The sequence below is a fragment of the Orycteropus afer genome, unplaced genomic scaffold (assembly GCF_000298275.1).
Source record: "Orycteropus afer afer isolate SDZICR_OR568_19922 unplaced genomic scaffold, OryAfe1.0 scaffold00610, whole genome shotgun sequence".
Classification (NCBI taxonomy): domain Eukaryota; kingdom Metazoa; phylum Chordata; class Mammalia; order Tubulidentata; family Orycteropodidae; genus Orycteropus; species Orycteropus afer.
The window spans coordinates 262,367-283,651 of record NW_006922197.1 but is presented as its reverse complement, the minus strand read 5'-3'; the positions used below and the strand labels follow the sequence as shown (position 1 = coordinate 283,651).

Sequence of the window (21,285 nt, the reverse complement as noted above, 5' to 3'; positions counted from 1 at the left end):
CAGACTCAAAACGTGTGGATCCCGGACCACCAGCCTTGAAAAGACCTGACACACCGTTCGGTCCCCCAAGATCTCCTCCTCTCTCAGCTCTGAGGGGAACTCCTCGCTGCCCACTCGCCCGGCCCGGCCCTGTCACCCTCACCTCTCTTTTCTGCCCCCGCGCTCCCTGCCCCTGGCTGGCCCTTGGCTGAGACACCGTTCCTCGGGCTCGGTCTCCCCCGAGCACGTCTGACGGAAGCCGCCCGCGTCCTCCCGGCTCTGGGGCCTCGGCCCGGCCTCGGCTTGGTGCGGGGACCGCCGCGGCCCGCGAAGGACTCGTGCTCGCCGCCGCTCGCACTCACTGTCCCCATGTCACCCGTGGGGCGCGCACACACTCGCCGAGGTCGCACGGACGCCCTCCCGGTCACGCCCTCCTCGGCGGCCGGTTACACAGGCCCGCGGGCACACGCGTCCGTCACGCGCGGCGGCGGGGCGTCCCCTCACGGGCGGTCACCCTCCAGCCACACGTCCACCGGGCCCCACCCTCGTCGCGGCGGCCGCGCCCCCGCCTCATAACCAAACGGGACCGCACAAACGGGGACGCCGAGCGCCCACCGGAAGTGGGCGTGCCCCGCCTGCCGCAGTGCCCGCTGGGAAACGTAGTCCCCCACAGGAACCGCGATGGCGGACTCCTGTGCTCACACGACTTGGCGCGCGTCTGCTGCCGGCCTATACAGGGTGGTCCCTCCAGGCCTTACGGATCCTAGCCCCCCATACTGCTCTCGACACCCAGCGGCTGCCTAGCCGTAAGCACGGGCCGTCCCAACGGCTTCTGGGAATCGGCACCAGGATTGGGCCGGGGTCTGCGGCGAGGGGCGCGGCTGCGGGCGTCGGGGCTTAAAAAGTTGACGTCTGGAGGGGCAGGTGCGTTGGTCCCAGGTGTCGGCTGCCTGTTGTGACGTAGTCGCCACCAAAGAAGGGGAGACGCGCGGCCGCGAAGCATCAGAGGGCGAGGCAACACTTGGGCCTTTGGTTGCCTTAGTATGTGCCTTGTTCGCCTCATACTTCCCCCCCGGGCTAAGGTACCTAAAACCGTTTGACCCCGAGAGGGTTTTGGGACTGGCTTTTGGTGACGCCCCTCCCGCCGCCCAGTGTCCCTGCTACACAGACCTCCAGCGCCCTGCCCCACCCCCCAGGGTACTGTATCTCCCACTTGGCAGCCTTTGTACTTGACTGTCCTGTGTCTGAAACAGTTTCCCCAAAACTTTTCTCTGGCCCGGCTCCGTCTTGTAATTAATGCCCTCATGACTAGAAAAGTCTTTCCTCAGGTTAGGTCACAAAGCAAACCTCGGTAACTTTTAATTAAAAGAGTTAAATCATAAATATTTTCTCTGCGCACAAAGGAGTGAAGCCAGAAAACAGTAACAGGAGAAAGAAAATAATGAAAATACGCAAAAATTAGATGGGAAGTTTTGCGATCTGAGAATGCATGGTAATGGGGGAGGAACAAATCGGAAAGGAGGGTGGGAAGGGGTGCACAACTGGAAGGATGTGATCATGTCACTTAACTATGCATGTCAACACTGTTGGTGTATGTACTGCTGTGTAGAGTCTCAACAACAACAAAACACATTTTTCATCTCATTTGTCCTGTCAAGTCAGGTTATGTCTTCATCCATCAGAGATGGTCTCTCAGTAGAAAAGTCAGCTGCATGTCGTTTGCAGCCTCATCAGAGCTGTTCAGAGCTTTGTGCCTGGGGCTGACAGGCACGTCCAGCATGTGCTTGATGCTCAGTGTAACTCCACTAGTTGCACAGGCAGGAATCCTGCTGTCATTCAGCATGCCAGACACACTGACCCCACACAGCCGATCACGCGGAGCCACAAGACTGCAGCCAGAAGCCAGGCCTCCTACCAGTCAGCAGGCCTCACTTTCTGAGACCCACTGGCCTCTGAGATGGCATTCAGGTGACTTCTACAAAAGCCACCTGCTGCAGAAAGGACATCTGTGCTCTCCTTGGAACACAGTTCTGACAAAGGCTCCGTCTTATTCTGACTGACACAGCCACCTAACAGCTGTGGCAGGCACTGCTGGGTGCCTCACCCATATCAATTCTAACCCCTTCTACTCAAACAGGACCCTGACTTTCTTCAGGGTGGCAATTTTCCCAGTAAAAATATCTACCCAGCTGCCCTTGAATCAAACAGTGGGCCTGTGACCCAGGTCTGACTAATGAAATACAATAACAAATTACTGGGGACTATGGGGGCTAGGGGAGCTCTGGTAGCATAGTGGCTAAGACACTCGCCTGCTAACCAGACGGCTGGCGGTTCAAACCCACCAGCCACTCCTCAGAAGGAAGGTTGGGCAATCCTACTTCCGTAGTGATACTGCCTCGGAAACCCAAGTAGGGGTCGCTATGAGTCGGGGCCGACTCGACGGCACACAACAACAACAAGAACAACAAATGGAGGCTAGGGAAAGGAGTTTTCACTGCTATTCATAAGGTTTTCAGTGACCAATTTTTTCAGAAGTGGAAGGCACTGTCCTTCTCAGTGTGTCTTTGTGTGGAAGCTCCGTGGAAACCTGTCCGCCTCGGGTGGCCCAGCTGGTATTTGTAATACCAATGGCATAGTTTCCACCCTTACAGCAATACACAAGCCACCACAGTGCCACAAACCAACAGAGTTTTGTTCTCTTGTACATAGGGTTGCTATGAGTTGGAGCCAACTTGAAGGTGCCTAGTAACAACAGGGGAAGGAGGGCAGGGACCCTTTTTCTCCTGCTCCCCGGTGGTCTCCTGCAAGGCAGCAGCAGTAGGCACCCGAGGGCTTTGGCAGAGGGCTGCAGGCTCCAGCTGTGGTAGCGGCAGCTTCAGGAGCGTCAGCGGGAAGGTAAGCGGTCTGGTGCCCTGTTAAGCACAGCAGTGCAGCTTTCAACACCCACCAGCACTGACGGCATCCGTGCCTCCAGCGCGTCAGCAGCAGACACAGACTGCGGGTCCAGCCCATAGCACGAGCAGCTTCTTGCTCTCTGACTGCTTTGCTCCTCCAGCCCCTGCAGCACCCTTTCATCATGAACTTACCGCTGGGTGCTGTCAAGTTGATTCTGATGCACAGTGAACTCATGGGATAGAGGAACAGCCCCAGAGAGTTTCCTAGGCTGTCACCTTTACAGGAGCGTATCACCAGGTCTTTTCTCCTGCAGAGTCACTGAGTGAGTTTGAACTTCCAACCTCAGTTATCAGCCAAGGACTTAACCACTGCACCACCAGAACTCCTTTCATAACAATTTACCTCTATTCAACTTGTTTAAACTACCATAAATGCGTCTAACTTAAAATAACAAACCAGGAGAAAGGGGTTCCAGTTTAGTAATGGAGTTGTTGTTGTTGTGTGCCGTCGAGTTGGACCCGACTCATAGCAACCCCGCCCTGGGTTTCTGAGGCAGTATCACTACGGAAGTAGATTGCCCCATCTTCCTTCCGAGGAGTGGCTGGTGGGTTTGAACCGGAGTAGCTAGTATCAAATTAACTCTCCAGAAGATAAAAATTAGAAACTATCGACAGAATACAGGAAAACCTGTTGAAAAGCGCTGACGAGCAACCCAGGCAGAAACTGGAGGGGCCTCAACCTTTGTCAGGATGGTCAGCTCCGGTGAGACCCAAGTTTAGATGGCTTTTCCTCTGAGGACACACCTCCATCATGGAAAGCAGGGAGGAAGAACTCCAGCACACAGTCTTCAAGCGCCAGAAGGGCCAGAATTGAGAGCAACATCCACAGAGAGCCCAAGATGAACATATAAACTCCTGTCAATCTCTTGGCCGACTCTTACACCATGCAGGTTTGGGCTGGACTGTAAGGAGTTCAGTAGACAGGAACAGCTAGACATCTGAACAAGCTAAGCAGACACTGCAGGTGCCTCCAAACACAAAGAAGAACATTAGTTTGAGTTCTACCAAGTTAGAGGAGCTTAAACATCTAAGCTTTCTAAGCAAAGTCCAGAATGACAATGGCTTTGGAGAAAAGACTGTGTCACAAGACTAAGGGGTTTATGCTAAGACTGAATGCATAGCCGAACGAGATTCATCCTAAAAAAGAAACCTCCACAGCCAGTAATGCAGCACCAGCTAGAACAGGCACTAGAGCCATTTACAGGGAAACAAAACAAAACAAGACAGAAACGCAGAATTCAGGGTCTCCACAACGTATTAGCTGGTGGAAGGTGGCAGTGGCTTAAACTTCTGCAGTTAAAGCATTTTTGCTGAGACCAGCAGTATAAATATTCTTAACAAGCATTCCAAAAACAAAAAACCAAACTCAGTGCCATCAAGTTGCTTTGACTCATAGTGACCCCACCTTGGGTTTCTCAGGCAGCATGTCTACAGAAATAGATTGCCCAGTCTTCTTTCTGAGAAGTGGCTGGTGATTTGAGCCACCAGCCTTCTGGTTAGCAGTCAAATGCCTTAGGCACTATGCCACCAGAGCTCCCTAACAAGTATTAAGCAATTCTTATCTAAGTTAGAAATTCTGATTGTCCTCTTTGTTATTCCAACAGCAACACTTTGACAAGGAAAAGGCTGAATGCCTTTCTTTAGAAAGGTTGGAATGAAAATCTCAATTAAAAACAGAGATCCAGTTTAGGTCTGAAGTCCCCTATTCAGATGTGCTAGCACCTCGATTTTTGAAGGTTCACCATCACAAACTACAGAAAACATTCAACCCTCAAGGTGTAATACTGAAGGATTCTATAAGCAAAACAATGAAAAACATAGGAAGCATCCAAAGAAGATGGAATATGTAGAGCCACTGTACCAAAAATAAATGATTGACATTCAATCATTTCAGCAGGTAGCATGTGATCGAGAACTGATGGTATTCACTACTAGGTACATATCCTACAGAAATAGGAGCCCTGAAATGGATAAAGGCCCACTCACGTTCATTGCAGGACTATTCATAATAACAAAAGCTGGAAATGATCTAAGTGCCCAACAACAGATGAATGGATACACAAACTATGGTACACGTATTTAATGGAATAATACATAATAAAGAATGATGAATCTGCAAAATATCTCATAACAGCATCAACCTGGAGGACATTATGCTGAGTGAGTGAAGTAAATCAATCACAAAAGGACAAATATTGTATGAGACCATTACCATTAACAAACAGACAAACAAAAATGTTTACACACAGAAAAATGTCCCTTGATGGTTACCAGGACTGAGAAGGGGAGGGAGGGAAAATCACTAACTAGAGAGTAGGCATGTATTAACTTGGGTGAAGGGGAAGGCAGTATACAGCAAGGGGGAGGTCAGCGTAACATGACCAAGGCCAAGGCAGACACTGGGAGATAAGAACAGTAACAAGAATTTAGGAATGGATACATCAATTGATAGGTATGCAAGATGGATAGGTATGGGAGGGTATATGAGATACATCTAGAAAGATGTTCAAGTTTGGCAGAGGCTATTTCTATGTACGTATTTTTAAATGCTGTGAATATATCCACGTATACAGTGGAGTACACAGGGGACAGCGGTATGGAAACTTCTCAGCCACAACCAAATACCTTAGGGTATGAGTCACTGGGCTTGGGGGCTCAGGACCATAGTCTCAGGAGACATCTAGGACAACTGGCCACAAAGACATAGTCCACAAAGACAATGCTTTACATTCTGCTTTGGTGAGTAGCAAATGGGTTCTTAAAAGCTTGTGAATAGCCATCTAAGATGTAACTATTGGTCTCTCCCTGTTTGGATCAAAGAAAAGTGAAGAAAATCAGTGACTCAAGGATATTTGTCCAAAGGACTAATTCACCATGCAAACCCCAATCTCATTAGCCTGAGATCAAAAGAACTAGATGGTGCCCAGCTACTGCTCTGGAATGTTTTGACAGGGATCACAATAGAAGGTCATGGACAGAGGAGGAGAAAAATACAGAAAGTTAAAAATCACAAAAACACCACTTACTGGTCCGACAGAGATTGGGGGTACCCCTGAGACAATGGCCCTTAGCCACCTTCAAATCTGGAACTGAACTCACCCTTCGGGATCATCTTCAGCTAAACAAGAGCAGGCCTATAAAATGAACAGTAACAACCACGAAGAACATGCTTCTCGAAACAACCATGCAGGACCAAAAGGGCAGCATTTGCCCAAAAACGAAGTACAGAAGGCTGGAAGGAGCAGGAAAGGATAAATGGAATTGGAGAACCCAGGGAGGGAGTGGGAAGAGTGCTGTTACATTGAAAGGATTGCAACTAATATTATGAAACAAGATGTGTATGAATTGTTGACAAGGAAATTAATCTGCTCTGAAAACTTTCATCAAAATCCTAAGAAAATGTTTAAAAAAGGAAAGGGAGGATAAAAAAAAAAAAGAAGAAGAACCAATGGTAATGAAGAAAGAAGTTCAAACTGAACTGAAGGCATTGGGGAAAAACAAGTATCCAGGAATCGATGGAATACCAATTGAGATATTTCAATAAATGGATTGTTGTTGTTGTTGTTGTTATGTGCCGTAGAGTCGGCCCCGACTCATAGCGACCCCTCCTTGGGCATCCGAGGAAGAATCACTATGGAAGTAGATTTCCCAACCTTCCTTCCGAGGAGTGGCTGGTGGGTTTGAACCGCCAGCCATCTGGTTAGCAGGCAAGTGTCTTAGCCACTATGCTACCAGAGCCCTGGAATTCTGCTAACTCATCTATGCCAAGACATTTGGAAGAAATTACCTGGCCAGTGAACTGGATGAGATCCATATTTGTGCCCATTCCAAATAAAGGTTATCCAACAGAATATGAACATTGTTGAACAATATCATAAGCAACTAAAATTTTGAAGAGAAGTAAAAAACAAACAAACAAAAAACCAGCTGCAGCAGTTTATCATCAGAGAACTGTCAGAAATTCAAGCTAGATTCGGAAGAGGCTGATGTCAGATGGATCTTGGTAGAAAACAGAATACCAGAAAGGTATTTACCTGTGTTTTATTGACTATGCAAAGGATTTTGACTATGTGGATCTTTACAGGTAACATTCCAAAGAGCAGAATTCCAGAACACTTAACTGCACTCATGCAGAACCTGTATAAAGACGAAGAGGCAGCTGTTCAAACAGAACAACAGGGTACTGCATGGTTTAACATTAGCATGCATCAGGGTTGGACCCTTTCACCACACTTACTCAATTTGTATGCTAAGCAAATAATCTGAGAAGCTGGACTATAAGAATCTGGCATCAGGACTGGAGGAAGACCTATACACAACCTGTGATGTGCAGATGACAAAACGCTGTTTGTTGAAAGTGAAGAAGATTTGAAGCTACTGATGAATATCAAAGATAGTAGTATTCAGTTTGGATTATACCTCAACATAAAGAAACCAAAATCCTCACAAATGGACCAATAAGCAACACGATGATAAATGGAGAAAACACTGAAGCATTTGAATTACAGTGTGGGTGGAAAATAAGAATGTTCGGTGGACTGCAAATCACACTGGAAAATCAGTCTAAGAAATGGAACCAGAATGCCCCCTAGAAGCAAGGATGGCTAGACTTCAGCTTTCTTACTTTGGACATGTCATCAGAAGGAACCTGTCCCTGGAGAAGGAAATCATGCTTGGTAGTGTGGAGGATACGAAGAAGAGGACCCTCAACAAGATGGACTGACACAGTGGCTGCAACCACGGGGTCAAGCACAGCAGTGATTCTGAGGATGGCGCAGGACCAGGCAGGGTTTTGTTCTGTTGTTGCTGTGTGTTGGATCTGACTCAACGTCACCTAGCAACAATAATTCTCATAGAATATTTTTGTTGAGTTTTGCCAAATACTTACAGCCTTAGTTAAAATACATACATACACACACACACCCCACACAGTTTAACCAGCTCACACAATTCTTGAAAACAAAACTTGGTCTCATTACAAATATGTATAAGCCAGCTGAAGCATGTAACTGAATTGACTTTGTTTCTGGTGAGTTGCTGCTACTTGGGGCCCAGCTTCTGTGGGCACCTCCACTTGCTAGAGATTAGGAATCTTTTTCCAAAAGTAGTTCCTCTCACTAGTATGCCCAGCATCCTAAGGACGGCACTTTCTATAGGTAATGATGCTTTTTCCCCTATGGCACAGTTTCACAGAAAAACTTTTGGGCTTGTCTCAACAACTGCCTCATATTCATGGAAAAGGTGAACAATAAAAAAGAAGATAGAAGAATAATTCATGCCTTTGAATTGTGGTGTTGGCAAAAAATACTGAATCTTCCATGAACTGCCAAAAGAATAAACAAATCAGTCTTAGAAGAAGTACAACTCAAACACTCCATAGAAGTGAAGATGGGGAGATTTTGATTACTTTGGATGTGTCATCAACAAAACAAAACCAAACCACTATTAGAAAAGGGTACCATGGTTGGTAACACAGGGTCAGAAAAACCAAGGAGATCCTCAGTGAGACGGGCTGACACAGTAGCCACGAGGGACTCGAACATACCAATGACAACGAAGATGGTGCAGGCAGGGCAACCTTTTGTTTTGCTACAAGTAAGGTCACTGTTCTGGTTACCTAGTGCCACTCTGATCTCCTTCATTGGGTGGCTCTAATCCCTAAGTTCCTGAGTGGTGACCTCACCCCCTTGGCCTGGCAGGCCTCATTCCTCTCCCTCTTGGGCATGGTAGCCCTGCCCCCTCTCTTGGGCAATGGCTGTAACTCCATCCCACTGGCCCACGTGAACAAGCAGCCCCACACTCCAGAACCAAGTTGGTGAAGGTCTGGCTCTTTGAAACCTAGGGGGCTATGGTGGTTCCACCCCCAGAGGCCATGGTCCTATCCAGTGAGGCTGAGGCAGCTCTGTTTCCCATTTCCTTGGTCTCTCCGCTTCTGCCAATTAATGCCGAAGGCAACCCACTCCACTGAAAATCTTTCTGCCCCACAAGCACTCAGCTTTCTTGCTCTGTGGGCCAGCCAACCTGCTACTCCACTTCATGCCAGTCTCTTCTACCAATTACTGCCCGAAGGCAACCCACTCCACCAGGAAACCACCTACCCAATGGCATCCAGCTTTCTCCTCTGTGGGCTGGTAAGCTTGTTGCTGTTTAATGCCAGTCTCTGGGCTCTGCTACTGCCATCTCTCATGCTGGTCTCTCATGCTGGTCATTCTGCTGGTATCTCTCTGCCAGTCTCTTGGCTCTGCTGCTGCCATATCTCATGCCACATGGTGGGTTCTCTGCCAGGGTCTCGGGTCAAGGACGCATTCCACTCCTGTTTTCACATTTTAGGTATCTGTCAGAGCGGCAACCCACTCTCTTGGTACTATATTCTGTTCTGGTTCCCTAGTGCCACTCTGACAGGAATATACCACAACTGTGAAGGCCTTAACAAACAGGAGTTTATTCTCTTACAGTTTGGAGACTTGAACTCCAAGTTCAAAGTGCCAGGCTCTAGGGGCTGGGTGAAAGCCCCTCGACCTTGGGCTTCAGCTCTGCCTTCTGCTCCCAGCCCACTGATGGTAGAGGCTTTTCTTCACTCAGACAGCTGCTGGCTGCTACGACTGACAAGCCCAAGGTTGACAAGTAAAAAGGCCCAGTCCCAATATTATCAAATCACATGGCAGACCATTAATTCAAGTTCATTGAAAGTCCAAAGGTTGACAGAGCATGGAAGGCTGCTGAATGACACAGCTACATGCAGGGTTCAAGCATGCCATAAGCTAGAGACCATTCCCAAAGCTCTTTCTTATATACGGGAAGCAGACCACATCCCTAAAGCAGCTACTCACAGTAGATCTCACCATGGAGTTGATTGCCAGTTTCATCATGGGGAATACTATATCAGCTGCCCAGCCACTCAACCAGACCCAGCTAAGTTGACACACAAACTTAACCACCACAGTCACCATGAGTCAAACTGACTCAATGGCAACTAACAACAAGGAACCTAATGACTAAGGGAAGTTCAGACAAGAGAAAGAAAGCATAGCATCCCAAAGTCTTAAAGTCCTTCCTGTATGTTAGGCAAGATCACTTCTGGGCTTTCAGCATCATTTAGTATAGGCCAGAGCAATCGATCTACAGTCACCTACCCAGAAAATCAGGAGAAGCTGTACAAACTAGAAACATCAAATAAATATTCATGATGTGACAACTGTCAATGAATTCAGTCCAATTCAAACAGTTGTCCCAATTTCTAGAGTCAAATACTATTAAAACCTATTCCTACGGATGTTTTCCAGATTCTGACATAAATATGTTGATACTTTTGGGAGCATAGTGCCTAAGGCACTTGACTGCTAACCAGAAGGCTGGTGGTTCAAACCCACCAGCCACTCCTCGGAAGGAAGGTTGGGCAATTTTCTTTTTGTAGTGATACTGCGTCAGAAACCCAAGGAGGGGTTGTTATGAGTCAGGTCCGACTTGACAGCACGTAACAACAAATACTTTTGGATGACTTGCATGCCTCCTCTACTCTTTTTGCTTATCTCAATGCCTACAACAATTTAAAATTAGTCCGTCCCCCCCCCCCCAGTTATTGTTTTGCTTTTACCAGTGAAGCATTATTAATGGGTGGAAATGGCAGTCTATTAACCTTCATCCATGGCTGCCTCAGGCAAAAGAGAATTAGGTGGTATGGTTTCTTAAGGGCCTAAACATTACTATCAACTGGATTCTGATTCACAGCAACCCCACAGGACAGAATAGAACTGCCCCATAGGGTTTCCAAGGCTGTACACTGCTATGGAAGCAGATTGCCACATCCTTCCACTGAGTAGCACTGGTATGTTCCAATAGCCAACATGTTTGTAGGCAGCAGAGCGCTTTAATGGTGTACCACCAGGACTTCTTCTTATACAGGCTTGGAGTTTGAAAATTCCCAGAATTTCCCCACAAATGCTGATTCCAATAACCAGGATACAGATGTTTCCTAATTAATGCTAAACATTTTACTTAAGAAATTTGCCCGAGTTTTTCATTAAATTGGCACTGTAGCTTAGCAACCTACAGGCTCCTTCTGTGTTATTTAGTGATCAAAGCCATATGGCTCCAAACAGGATCAATTTCTTCAACTATGTTACAAAACAGCCTGTGTTATAATCCACACCTTACAGCCAGACATTTTAAGATGTAAGTTGTTCTTCATTTTGTCTTATTCGGTTCTTTTGTGAATAGATGTAACCCGTTGCCCCTTCACCTGACATTTCTCCTTCCCTTTCAAGTGGTCCCTATCTAGACCAAGGCTGGTTAGCTGTTTTACTGTTGCTATAAATGCATGCAAAAGGCACTTTGGTGATGCAATGGTTAAGTGCTTGGCTGCTAACTAAAAAGTCAGTGGTTTGAACTCACCAGCCACTCCACAGGAGAAAGATGTGGCAGTCTACTTCCATAAAGATTTACAGCCTTGGAAACCCTTTAAGGGCAGTCCTACTCTGTCCTATAGGGTTGCTTTAAGTCGGAATTGACAGGACAGCAATGGGTTTTTATCAACGCATGCTACTTTCATGGCACAAAATGTGGTTCAAAACCTTAAAATCATTTGCTCCGTCTCACTCAATAGCCACACTTTAAAAAGAATCCACATTTCCTTAAGGATCTGTTGCCCAAAACCATTCAATGCTATCAATTTCTGTATGGGTTAGGGTCATTCAGTTAATAGCAAGGCAGCCCAATCGAATGTTGAAATAACAAAACACTGGTGGGACATCAGGAGCTCTGGTGGAATAGTGGTTAAGGCATTGACAGCTAGCTGAAAGGGTGGAGGACTGAATCCATGAGCAGCTCCACAGGACAAAGATGAGGCAGTCTGGTTCCAAAAAGATTTATAGCCTTGGAAACCCTCTGGGGGCAGTTCTACTCTGTCCTATATGGTCACTATAGGTCAGAATAGACTTTATGGTAGTGGATTTAGTTTTTGTTTTTGTGGGATGTTAGGAAAATCAACTTGGAAAGAACAGGAATTAGGTCAGTCCTAGGGAGAAGAGCAGCAGCAATCTGGGCAACATCTTAAGTTTGTGGCCAAAGTATGATTCATATTCAACTGTGTCCTGTGCCCAAGAGGGAGAAAGCAGAAGATTGGATTAAGTCGAATCATATACAACTAGAAGTTCAAACAAAACCTCATGGAATGACATGCAAGCTCACCCAAACAGCCCAGGAAAAGGAGTTAGTATGTGTGTGTGTGTCTGTGTGTGTATGGTTTCTGTTTCTATTACAGACAAACACAAATATCATCTGATACAAATGTTTTTATAATTTTAACTTCATAAAGTTTATAAGCTATATCTATGTGATCATACTACATAGTTATAAAAACTGTATTTTTCAGTTAAGAAACTGAAAGATACCTTTTTATACGAGTAGACACAGAGATATCATCTCATTCTTTAAGGTGAGTACATAATAATCAAAGGAACTGATGATCCACAATTTAAGTAATCGATTTAACACTGACAGTCATTGTTGTTGTTGTTATTTGCCATCGAGTCAGCCCCAACTCATAGCGACCCCTCCTTGGGTTTCTGAGGCAGTATCACTATGGAAGTAGGAATGCCCAACCTTCCTTCCGAGGAGTGGCTGGTGGGTTTGAACCGCCAGCCTTCTGGTTAGCAGTCAAGTGCCTTAGGCACTATGCTATCAGAGCTTCTACTGACAGTAATATATTTCCAATTTTTATGGGAATATGAATAATTCTATAAAAATTGTGCTTGTGAATCTTATTTCTGCACTTGAGTTCTCCTAGAAGATAAATTCCTAGATGTATAATTGCTGCATAGAGTGATTAAATTTAAAATGATGACAAGGGATACGACACTGCCCTCCAGTATGGCTTTTCACTGTGCTAAGCACTTCAAAGCATACAGTCATTTAAAATTTAGCAAAAGATTTTGAGTTTAAAGGGAGCAACATAATTACATTTACATCTTAAAAAGACCACTGTAGAAGCAATTTCTGATCAGCTTTTAGATGACTGGGATTGTCCAGATCAAATGATTGTGTTTTGGGGCAGGGGGATGGGAATTGAAAGAATTGGATGAATTCCAGAAACAGACAGCAGATATATCCACAGGACTTGGTGACGAAAGAGGGGAGAATGAGCTGGAATTCTGAGATGACTCCAGCTCATGAACTTGCTGATGAAGAGCAAGATGTCCACTCTGTCGGAAGACTTTCCTGCATTCTTTACGCTCACATGCTCTCTCTCCAGTATGAGTTCTTCTGGGTAGGTTTAGGTGTCCAATCTGGCTGAAGGTTTTCCTACATTACTTATATTCATAAGGCTTCTCTCCAGAATGAATTCTCTGATGAATGGTAAGGGATTGACGATGGCTAAAGGCTTTGCCACACACACTGCATTCATAAGGTTTCTCTCCAGTATGGCATCTTTGATGACAAATGAGGGATGACTTTGTTCTGAATGCCTTCTCACATTCCCTACATTCATAAGGCCTTTGACCAGTATGAAGACTCTGATGCTGAGTGTGGGACGAGCTATCACTAAAAGCTTTTCCACAGTCAGTACATTTATATGGTTTCTCTCCAGTATGAACTCTCTGATGTTGAATAAGGTGGGTAGTCTGGCTGAAGGCTTTACCACATTCCTTACATCCGTAAGGTTTCTCTCCAGTATGAATTTTCTGATGAGTAGCAAGCTGTGAACTGATGCTAAAAGCTTTTCCACATTCCTTACATTCATAAGGTTTTTCACCAGTATGAATCCTCAAATGACTAGCAAGGTGTATACTCTGTCTAAAGGCTTTCCCACATTCCTTACATTTATATGGTTTCTCTCCAGAACGTACTCTTTGATGCTGAGTGAGTGACGCAAGATGGCTAAATGCTTTCCCACAAACATCACATTCATAAGGTTTCTCTCCTGTGTGAATTCTCTGATGGGCAGTAAGGGATGAACCATAGCTAAAGATTTTCCCACACATATTACATTTGCAGGGTTTCTCTCCAGTATGAATCCTTCTATGCTGAATAAGCCCAATGTGATCACTGAAGGCTTTTCCACAATCAATGCAAGCAAAGGGCTTCTCCCCAGTATGATAATACCTCCAGTGACGGATAAGGGATGTGTTCTGTCTGAAGGCTTTCCCACGTTCCTTACATTCGTAGGGCTTCTCTCCAGTATGAATTCTCTAATGCTGGGCAAGGTGTGCTGGCTGGCTGAAGGCTTTTCTACATTCTTTACATTTATATGGTTTTTCTCCAGTATGAATTCTTTGATGTTGGACAGGGTGAACGTTTTGGCCGAAGGCTTTTCTACAGTCCTTACATTCAAAGAGTTTTTCTCTGGTATGTGTTCTCTGATGTTGAGCAAGGTGTTGACTCTGATTGAAGGCTTTTCCACATTCCTTCCACTCATATGGTTTTTCCCCAGTGTGAATTCTCTGGTGAACAGTAAGGGAAGAGCTCTGGGTGAAGATTTTCTCACATTCATTACATTTAAAAAGTTTTTTTCCTGTATAGACTCTCTTGTGTTATTTTATTACCACTGAATTTTTGGTAAAGCTTTTCTTATCTGACTTGTGATTACGAAAACACTCTTCTATATTGTTCACATGGACCTATTTCCCAGATTTGTTATATGTGTGGTCTATTTCCTTAGTGAAGACTTCATTATCAATGTTTGTTTCTTGCCCGTTACGTGTTTCTTGACTTACCCACTGTCTCTCAAAAAACGCTTCAGATCTCCAATTTTCTCTGAAAGCGGGAACCTCAAAGCCAGTTTTTAATTCTTTCCCTTAACAATTCACCATATATGGCCTGCTTCAGAGAGAATTCTTGTGTTTCACAGATAGATTCCCAATCTGAAAGATAACAAAGAAGTAAATATTTCTTTTATTATGGACTATAACAAAGGAGAAATAGAAGATTTTAAAATATTTCATTAACCCCACAAAATGTATTAAATACAGGCATATAAACTCAAACCCACTGCCATCAAGTCAATTCCAATTCATAGTGACCCCCATTGGATTTCCAGGGCTGTTTATCTTTACAGAAGCAGACTACCCCATCCTTCTCCCACAGAGTGGGTGGTGGGTTTGAACCACTGACCCTTTGGTTAGTAGCCAAATGTCTTAACCACTATACCACGAGCCTTAAAAAATTGCAGAGATCCCAGTGGATGACAGCATATAAACAAACATGGGAAAGATGATTAAGACATTCTTTAAATGTAGGTAATCAAGTAAGTGTCAGGATAACATGGGGGAAGTTGTCTGCAATGGTAGAATTTATGCCTGTATTAACATAAAAGCTATAAATTAAGCTCTCTTCTTCTAGTCTCTTCAACTTCTAACTGATTTGCACATACAACTATTGAGATCCCCAGTGTCGATGAAGACCTTATGCTTTGTGAATTTCTTTGGGGTTTAGGTGATTCTAGCATTATTTTTTTCACAATCAGAAAATGGTGTTCCTATGACCCTCTATGTCTCATTCTGAGAGAATGCTCTACTTTTCCTACATCCCTGAAGCTCAGGTTGCATATTAAGGGTTTGCTCCATTTATCTCCTTGCTTTCACCAGCCTAGTAAAAGTATCACTTCTCAGGCCACTTTTTAGTGGGGTAAAACATGCCAAAGAGGCAAGGAGGTAGCATCTTCTGACTTCCTCTAACTACACAAGAGGAAAACAGAATCACCATCAGCAACCCAAGGCCTGCTCCTATGAGGCCAGACATGCTGCTACCTTCCAGCCCTCTTACTAACCTTGACACCAAATGTGCATCCTGCGGCACCCACTACCTCTCTGCTGGGTTCAATAATTTGCTGCAGTAGCCACACAGAACTCACAGATTATGGGGTTTATTAGAAAAGCAACAGGGTACAATTCAAGTTCAGGAATGTGCCATCAGCCAGCCATCTCCCAGCCAACAGCCTCTCTGTCTCTCTCAGAAGCACATGTCTCTCATATCTCTCTCCCAGTAGTGTGTCTCTCTCAGCAGCCCATCTTTCTCAGCTGGGAATCAGAAAGACTCATTCTGCCTCTAGGAGGGCTCCTTTTGAGGCTGGCAGAGTGGCCAAACTAACCAATCCCAACATCAGAATTCTATACACCTGAGAGAGAGCAAACTTTCCAGAAGATTGCTTTGTGTTGCTCCAGGTGGATGACTTTAACAAGCAGCTACTCAGTTACTGGGAGCCCTGGTGGCGTAGTGCCCAAGGCATTTGACTCCTAACCAGAAGGCTGGCAGTTCAAACCCACCAGCCACTCCTTGTAAGGAAGACTGGACAATCTACTTCTGTAGAGATAATGCCCTGGAAAGCCAAGGAAGGGTTTCTATAAGTTGAATTGACTTGATGGCAGTGAGTTTGGTTTTCCACTCAGTTATTCACGTCAAAGTGGGGATTACAAATACTATGGCTAGAAAAGCCTATCATATAAGTTACTACACCACAGACATTACCTTTTTTGAAGAAATTTTATAATGATATACAAGTTGGCATCAGCATTATTGTGTTCACTGCCATATGAGGTATTGTTCTTATCTCATAAGCTAGTGCACATAAGCTTTGGGGAAAGAACGTATGTGCCTTGAACATTGCTGCTGAGTCACTCAGCATACACATCAGAAACGAGGGCATATACAGAAGTTCTTAGTAAACACATAAAGAAGAAATGTGCATTGAAGAGGTGATGCTATGGGAAAACCTTAAGGAAAAGGTGATACTAAGAAATGAAAATGACAATGTTCTTTCTTCTTCTATCTTATCCTTAGCAGATGGTGTCTGTGATGTATTGAATTATATCTCCCCAAAATACATGCTATATAGATCCTTCCCCTTCTACCTCCGGATGTCATCCCATTTGGGAATGGGGTTCTCTTTGTCATGCAAATGAGGTGATAGTCAACTTATCCAGTGCCTCCTAAGCAGTTATCTACTACATTCAAATATTACTGAAATTAAATACAGAATTGTTCTGTACAAGTTTAGAAAGCAAGGAGAATAAGACTGGCAAAGAAAAGAATCTGAGAAGAAAACAATATGAAACATTATCAAGTGAGAGTCTGTGGTAGTTAAATTTGTATGTCAACTTGGCTGGCCTGGTTGAATGGTTGGGCGGCTGGTGGTAGTTATTCTCCAAGATGAGACTGGCAATCAACTCCATGGTGGGATCTACCACAAGCAGCTGAGTAGCTGCCTTTGGGATGTGGTCTGCTTCCTGTATTTAAGGAGAAGCCTCGGGGATAGTCTCTAGCTTGCAGCATGCTTGGACCCTGCAATGTAGCTGTGTCATTGTTCAGCAGCCTGTCATGCTCTGCTGACCTTGGGACTTACAATGGACTTGAATTAATGGCCTGCTATGTGGTTTGGTAACATTGGGACTGTGCCTTTTTACTTGTCAACCTTGGGTTTGTCAGCCTCAGCAGCCAGCAGCTGTCTGAGTGAAGAAATGTCTCTAGCTCCAGTGGGCCAAGAGCAGGAGGCAGAGCTAGACTCCAAGTGCCCCTAGAGCCTGGCACTTTGAACTTGGACTTAAAGTCTCTAAACTGTAAGAAAATAAGCTCCTGTTTTGAAGAAATGGGAAATGGGAAAAAACCATCCCATTTGTGGTATATTACTGTCAGAGTGGCACTAGGTAACCAGAACAGAGTAAAAAAAGAAATAAACCCAAACTCACTGCCATCGAGTCGGATCCGACTCATAGCAACCCCTCCTTGGGTTTCTGAGGAGGTATCATTACGGTAGTAGATTGCCCAACCTTCCTTTCAAGAAGTGGCTGTTCAATTTGAACCACCAGCCTTCCAGTTAGCAGCCAAATGCCTTAGGCACCGCACCACCAGAGCTCCCAGTGAGAGTCCAGGGTTAAAAAGTAAAACTGCGATAAATGTTCAGCTATTGGAGAGATCAACTTGACTACAGCAGGTAAGCAAGGCTTTTAAGTTGTGAACAAGCTTCCTATCCCAAGACTTCCTCTAGTTCCTTCTGGTCTCTCCAAGGCTGAGCAACTCAGTATCTTGGCATACCTGGAACTCATTTGAAGCATACCAGGATACCTCACAGAGTTTAGAAAACTCTGGGCTAGAGTACAGTGAAAAAGATAAAAAGTGATGGAATATGAATTTGGAGACATAAAAAGGAATAGACCATATGGGGCTTGGGCTTGTACGGTTTAGATTATTGCTTTTTGCAACAGGAAAACAGTCAAAGATTTTAAAGAAGTAAGGCATGTTATGATTTGCAAAAAGCTCCTAATACTGGCATTAAGAAAAGTTCTGAGAAACAGAGATGCTTATCTAAGCCTGCATGGCAGAGGGAAGAGGGGATGAAATGGAGCTGGCTTCAGATTTCTGGCAAGCAGAAGTCCTGTAGGGAGCCCATGGTGAATACTAACACTTTGGTTCCTTCCCAGGCCTGGGAAGTTTGAGAAAAATTTCTGTGAAGTAAGGAGGTTATTGCCTTTGAGCATGACTGAGACACCACCTCCACTGGATTCCCCTATCTGATTCTCCCATACTCACCTGAGAATAGGCCTCTTGTCATCTCACTCTTCACCTCCCAGGGCTCTGTCCCTTGCTCCAATAAGGAGAGCATATGTGGCTTAGAAATGCAAAATCCTGCACATAAAAAGTGACATGAAAGTTGGCCTTGTTTTAGAGATCTCTGGTAGCATAGTGCCTAAGGCACTTGACTACTAACCAGAAGGCTAGTGGTTCAAACCCACCAGCCACTCCTCAGAAGGAAGGCTGGGCAATCTACTTCTGTAGTGATACTGCCTCGGCAACACAAGGAGGGGTCGCTATGAGTCGGGTCCGACTCGACGGCACATAACAACAACAGTACTGTAAGTCATCCCTTTAATTCTGATGGAATGACACAGAAATGAGCAGACAAAGGGGTAAAGCACATGGGAAAGACATGCTACCTGAAACTTCTGGCCCAGCCCTAGTGGAGCTACCAACAGTCAGCTTCAGAGAAATCAAATTATTCTCTAAGTGACTAATGGAGCTCTGGTGGTACAATGGTTAAAAGCATATGACTGCTAACCAAAAGGTCATTGGTTCAAAACCACCAGCCACTGTGTGGGAGAAAGATGAGGCAGTCTGCTTGTGCAAAGATTTATAGCCTTGGAAATGATATCAGGCAGTTCTATTCTGTCCTTCAGGGTCACTAGGACTTGAAACCAACTCAATGGCAGTGGCTTTGTTTTTTTAAGGGCAGACATTTAGTCCAGCAAAAAATCAATACACTTCAGAGAAATGTGACAGAAGACAAAGTCTAAAAACTACAATGTCTGAGATAACATCTCAAGTTACTAGACACAAGAAAGAGGAAAAAGTGAACTGTACCAAGAAAAGACAGTCACCAGAGATGCATCCTGCAATAACACAGATGTTAGAATTAGCAGGTAAGGATTTTAAAACAGCAGTCATAACTATGCTGAAGAATGTAAAGGACAAGATGTGACTGCACAAACAGAAGATCTCAGCAGGCAGAGAAACTATGAAAAGAACAAGACAGGAATTCTAGAGCTGAAAAATACTTGTTGTTGTTGTTGCTATGTGCCATCGAGTTGGACCTGACTCACAGAGACCCCTCCTTGGGTTTCTGAGGCGGTATCACTACAGAAGTAGATTGCCCAACCTTGCTTCTGAGGAGTGGCTGGTGGGTTTGAATTGCCAGCCTTCTGGTTAGCAGTCCAGTGCCTTAGGCACTATGCTACCAAAGCTCCCCTGAAAAATACTATACATATGTGCTAAAAAGGCAGGGAGCCATATGTTCTGACCTCCTCTAACCCCACAAAAGAAAAACAGAATCACCATCAGCAGCCCAAGGCCTATTACTGCGAGGCCAGACATACTGCCTTCCTCTAGCCCTCTCACCAACCGTTCCTCCCAAAGCACCCATCACCTCTCTCCTGGGTTCGATAATTCACTGCAGTGGCCACACAGAACTCACAGATTATGGGGTTTATTAGGGAAGCACCAGGCTACAATTCAAGTTCAGAAAAAACGCTCAGTCTCTCTCCCAGCCCACTGTCTCTCAGCCAACAGTCTCTCACAGTCTCTCTCCCAGCAGTGCGTGTTCCTTGGTGTCTCTCTCAGCAATGCATGTCTCTTGCATCTCTTTTCAAGGAGCGCATCTCTCAGGAGCGCGTCCTTCCTCATCCATCAGTCAGAGAGAGTTCTGCCTCTAGGAGGCCTCCTTTTGAGCCCGGCAGAATGGCCAAACCAACCAATCATAGCATCAGAATTCTAGAACATTGTTTTGTGCCACTCCCAACAGAAATACCCTAGGTGGACAACTTTAGCAATCAGGAGCTCCTCAGTTGCTCATGGCAAATTCCACCTCGGAGTTTACAAAGACTTACGGGTAGAATAGCACACTAAGCATTATATATATGAAATTCTAAAATTCACAGGATGAATTCATAGCACATTAAAGAAGAAAAGGAAAGAGTTTGTGAAGATAAATCAACAGAAATTTTCTAATCTGGAAAACACAAGAGAAAAAAATACCTTAAAACAATGAACATCCTCAGTTACCTAGGGCACAATATCAAAGGTTCTAACATATGTGTAAATGGAATCCCTGAAGGAGAGAAGAGAACAGGAAAAAATTTTTAAAAAATAATAGAAGAAAACTTCTCAAATTTGGTACAACCAAACTCACTGCCATTGAGTTGATTCTGACTCACAGTGACCTCATTGGGTTTTCAAGGCTATAAATCATTATGGAAGCAGATTGCTTCATCTTTTCTTCTATGAAGTGGCTGCTGGGTTCAAACCTCTGACCTTTTGCTTAGCAGCCAAATGCTTTAACCACTATACCACCAGAGTTTTTTTCAAATTTGGTAAAAGACATAAATTAACATTTTCAAGGATCTCAGTGAACATCGAGGAGGATAAAAGGAACCTTTAGAAAACAGAAAACTAGTATAGCTGGTGAGATATCCCCAGGGTTGAGAAGAAGGTCCATGTTAATTTCTCTGAGAACTGTTTCAAGTCATTTTCATAGTTAACACTTCACTGACTGACTTATTCCAAGTTAATGAAGAGATACAGATTTTAAAAGGAATATTCTTTTGAAAGTATAGTAATCCAGCTATAGTCTTGGTTTGTTGAACATCATTACCACCTAGTGGCAATAACAAGGAGCTCTGGTAGCACAGTGGGTAAGGCATTTGGCTGCTAACCAGATGGTCAGAGGTCAAGCTGATCCATAGGAGGAAGATGAGGCAATTACCTGTATAAAAATTTATAGCCTTGGAGAGGCGGGGCAAGATGGCGGACTAGGCAGAAGGATTGCACAGACCCTCTTCAACAAAGAAAAGAGAAACCAATTAACACAGAC

General features: G+C 44.7%; 2 protein-coding genes across 2 annotated transcripts in view; both read right to left on the bottom strand.

Annotated features, from left to right (window-relative positions):
- LOC103210419 (zinc finger protein 28 homolog) overlaps positions 1-350 on the bottom strand; it is a 35,230-nt gene extending 34,880 nt beyond the window's left edge. The window contains exon 1 of the mRNA XM_042783034.1: positions 143-350. Coding sequence (XP_042638968.1) covers positions 143-350 — 208 coding nt within the window. The remainder of the gene's footprint in view (positions 1-142) is intronic.
- Positions 351-479: 129 nt separating this feature from the next.
- Positions 480-21,285, bottom strand: part of LOC103210418 (zinc finger protein 420-like) — a 117,693-nt gene continuing 96,887 nt past the window's right edge. The window contains 5 exon segments of the mRNA XM_042783033.1: positions 480-671; positions 785-891; positions 2,753-2,891; positions 13,106-13,946; positions 14,034-14,371. Of these exon segments, the coding sequence (XP_042638967.1) occupies positions 480-671; positions 785-891; positions 2,753-2,891; positions 13,106-13,946; positions 14,034-14,371 (1,617 nt within the window).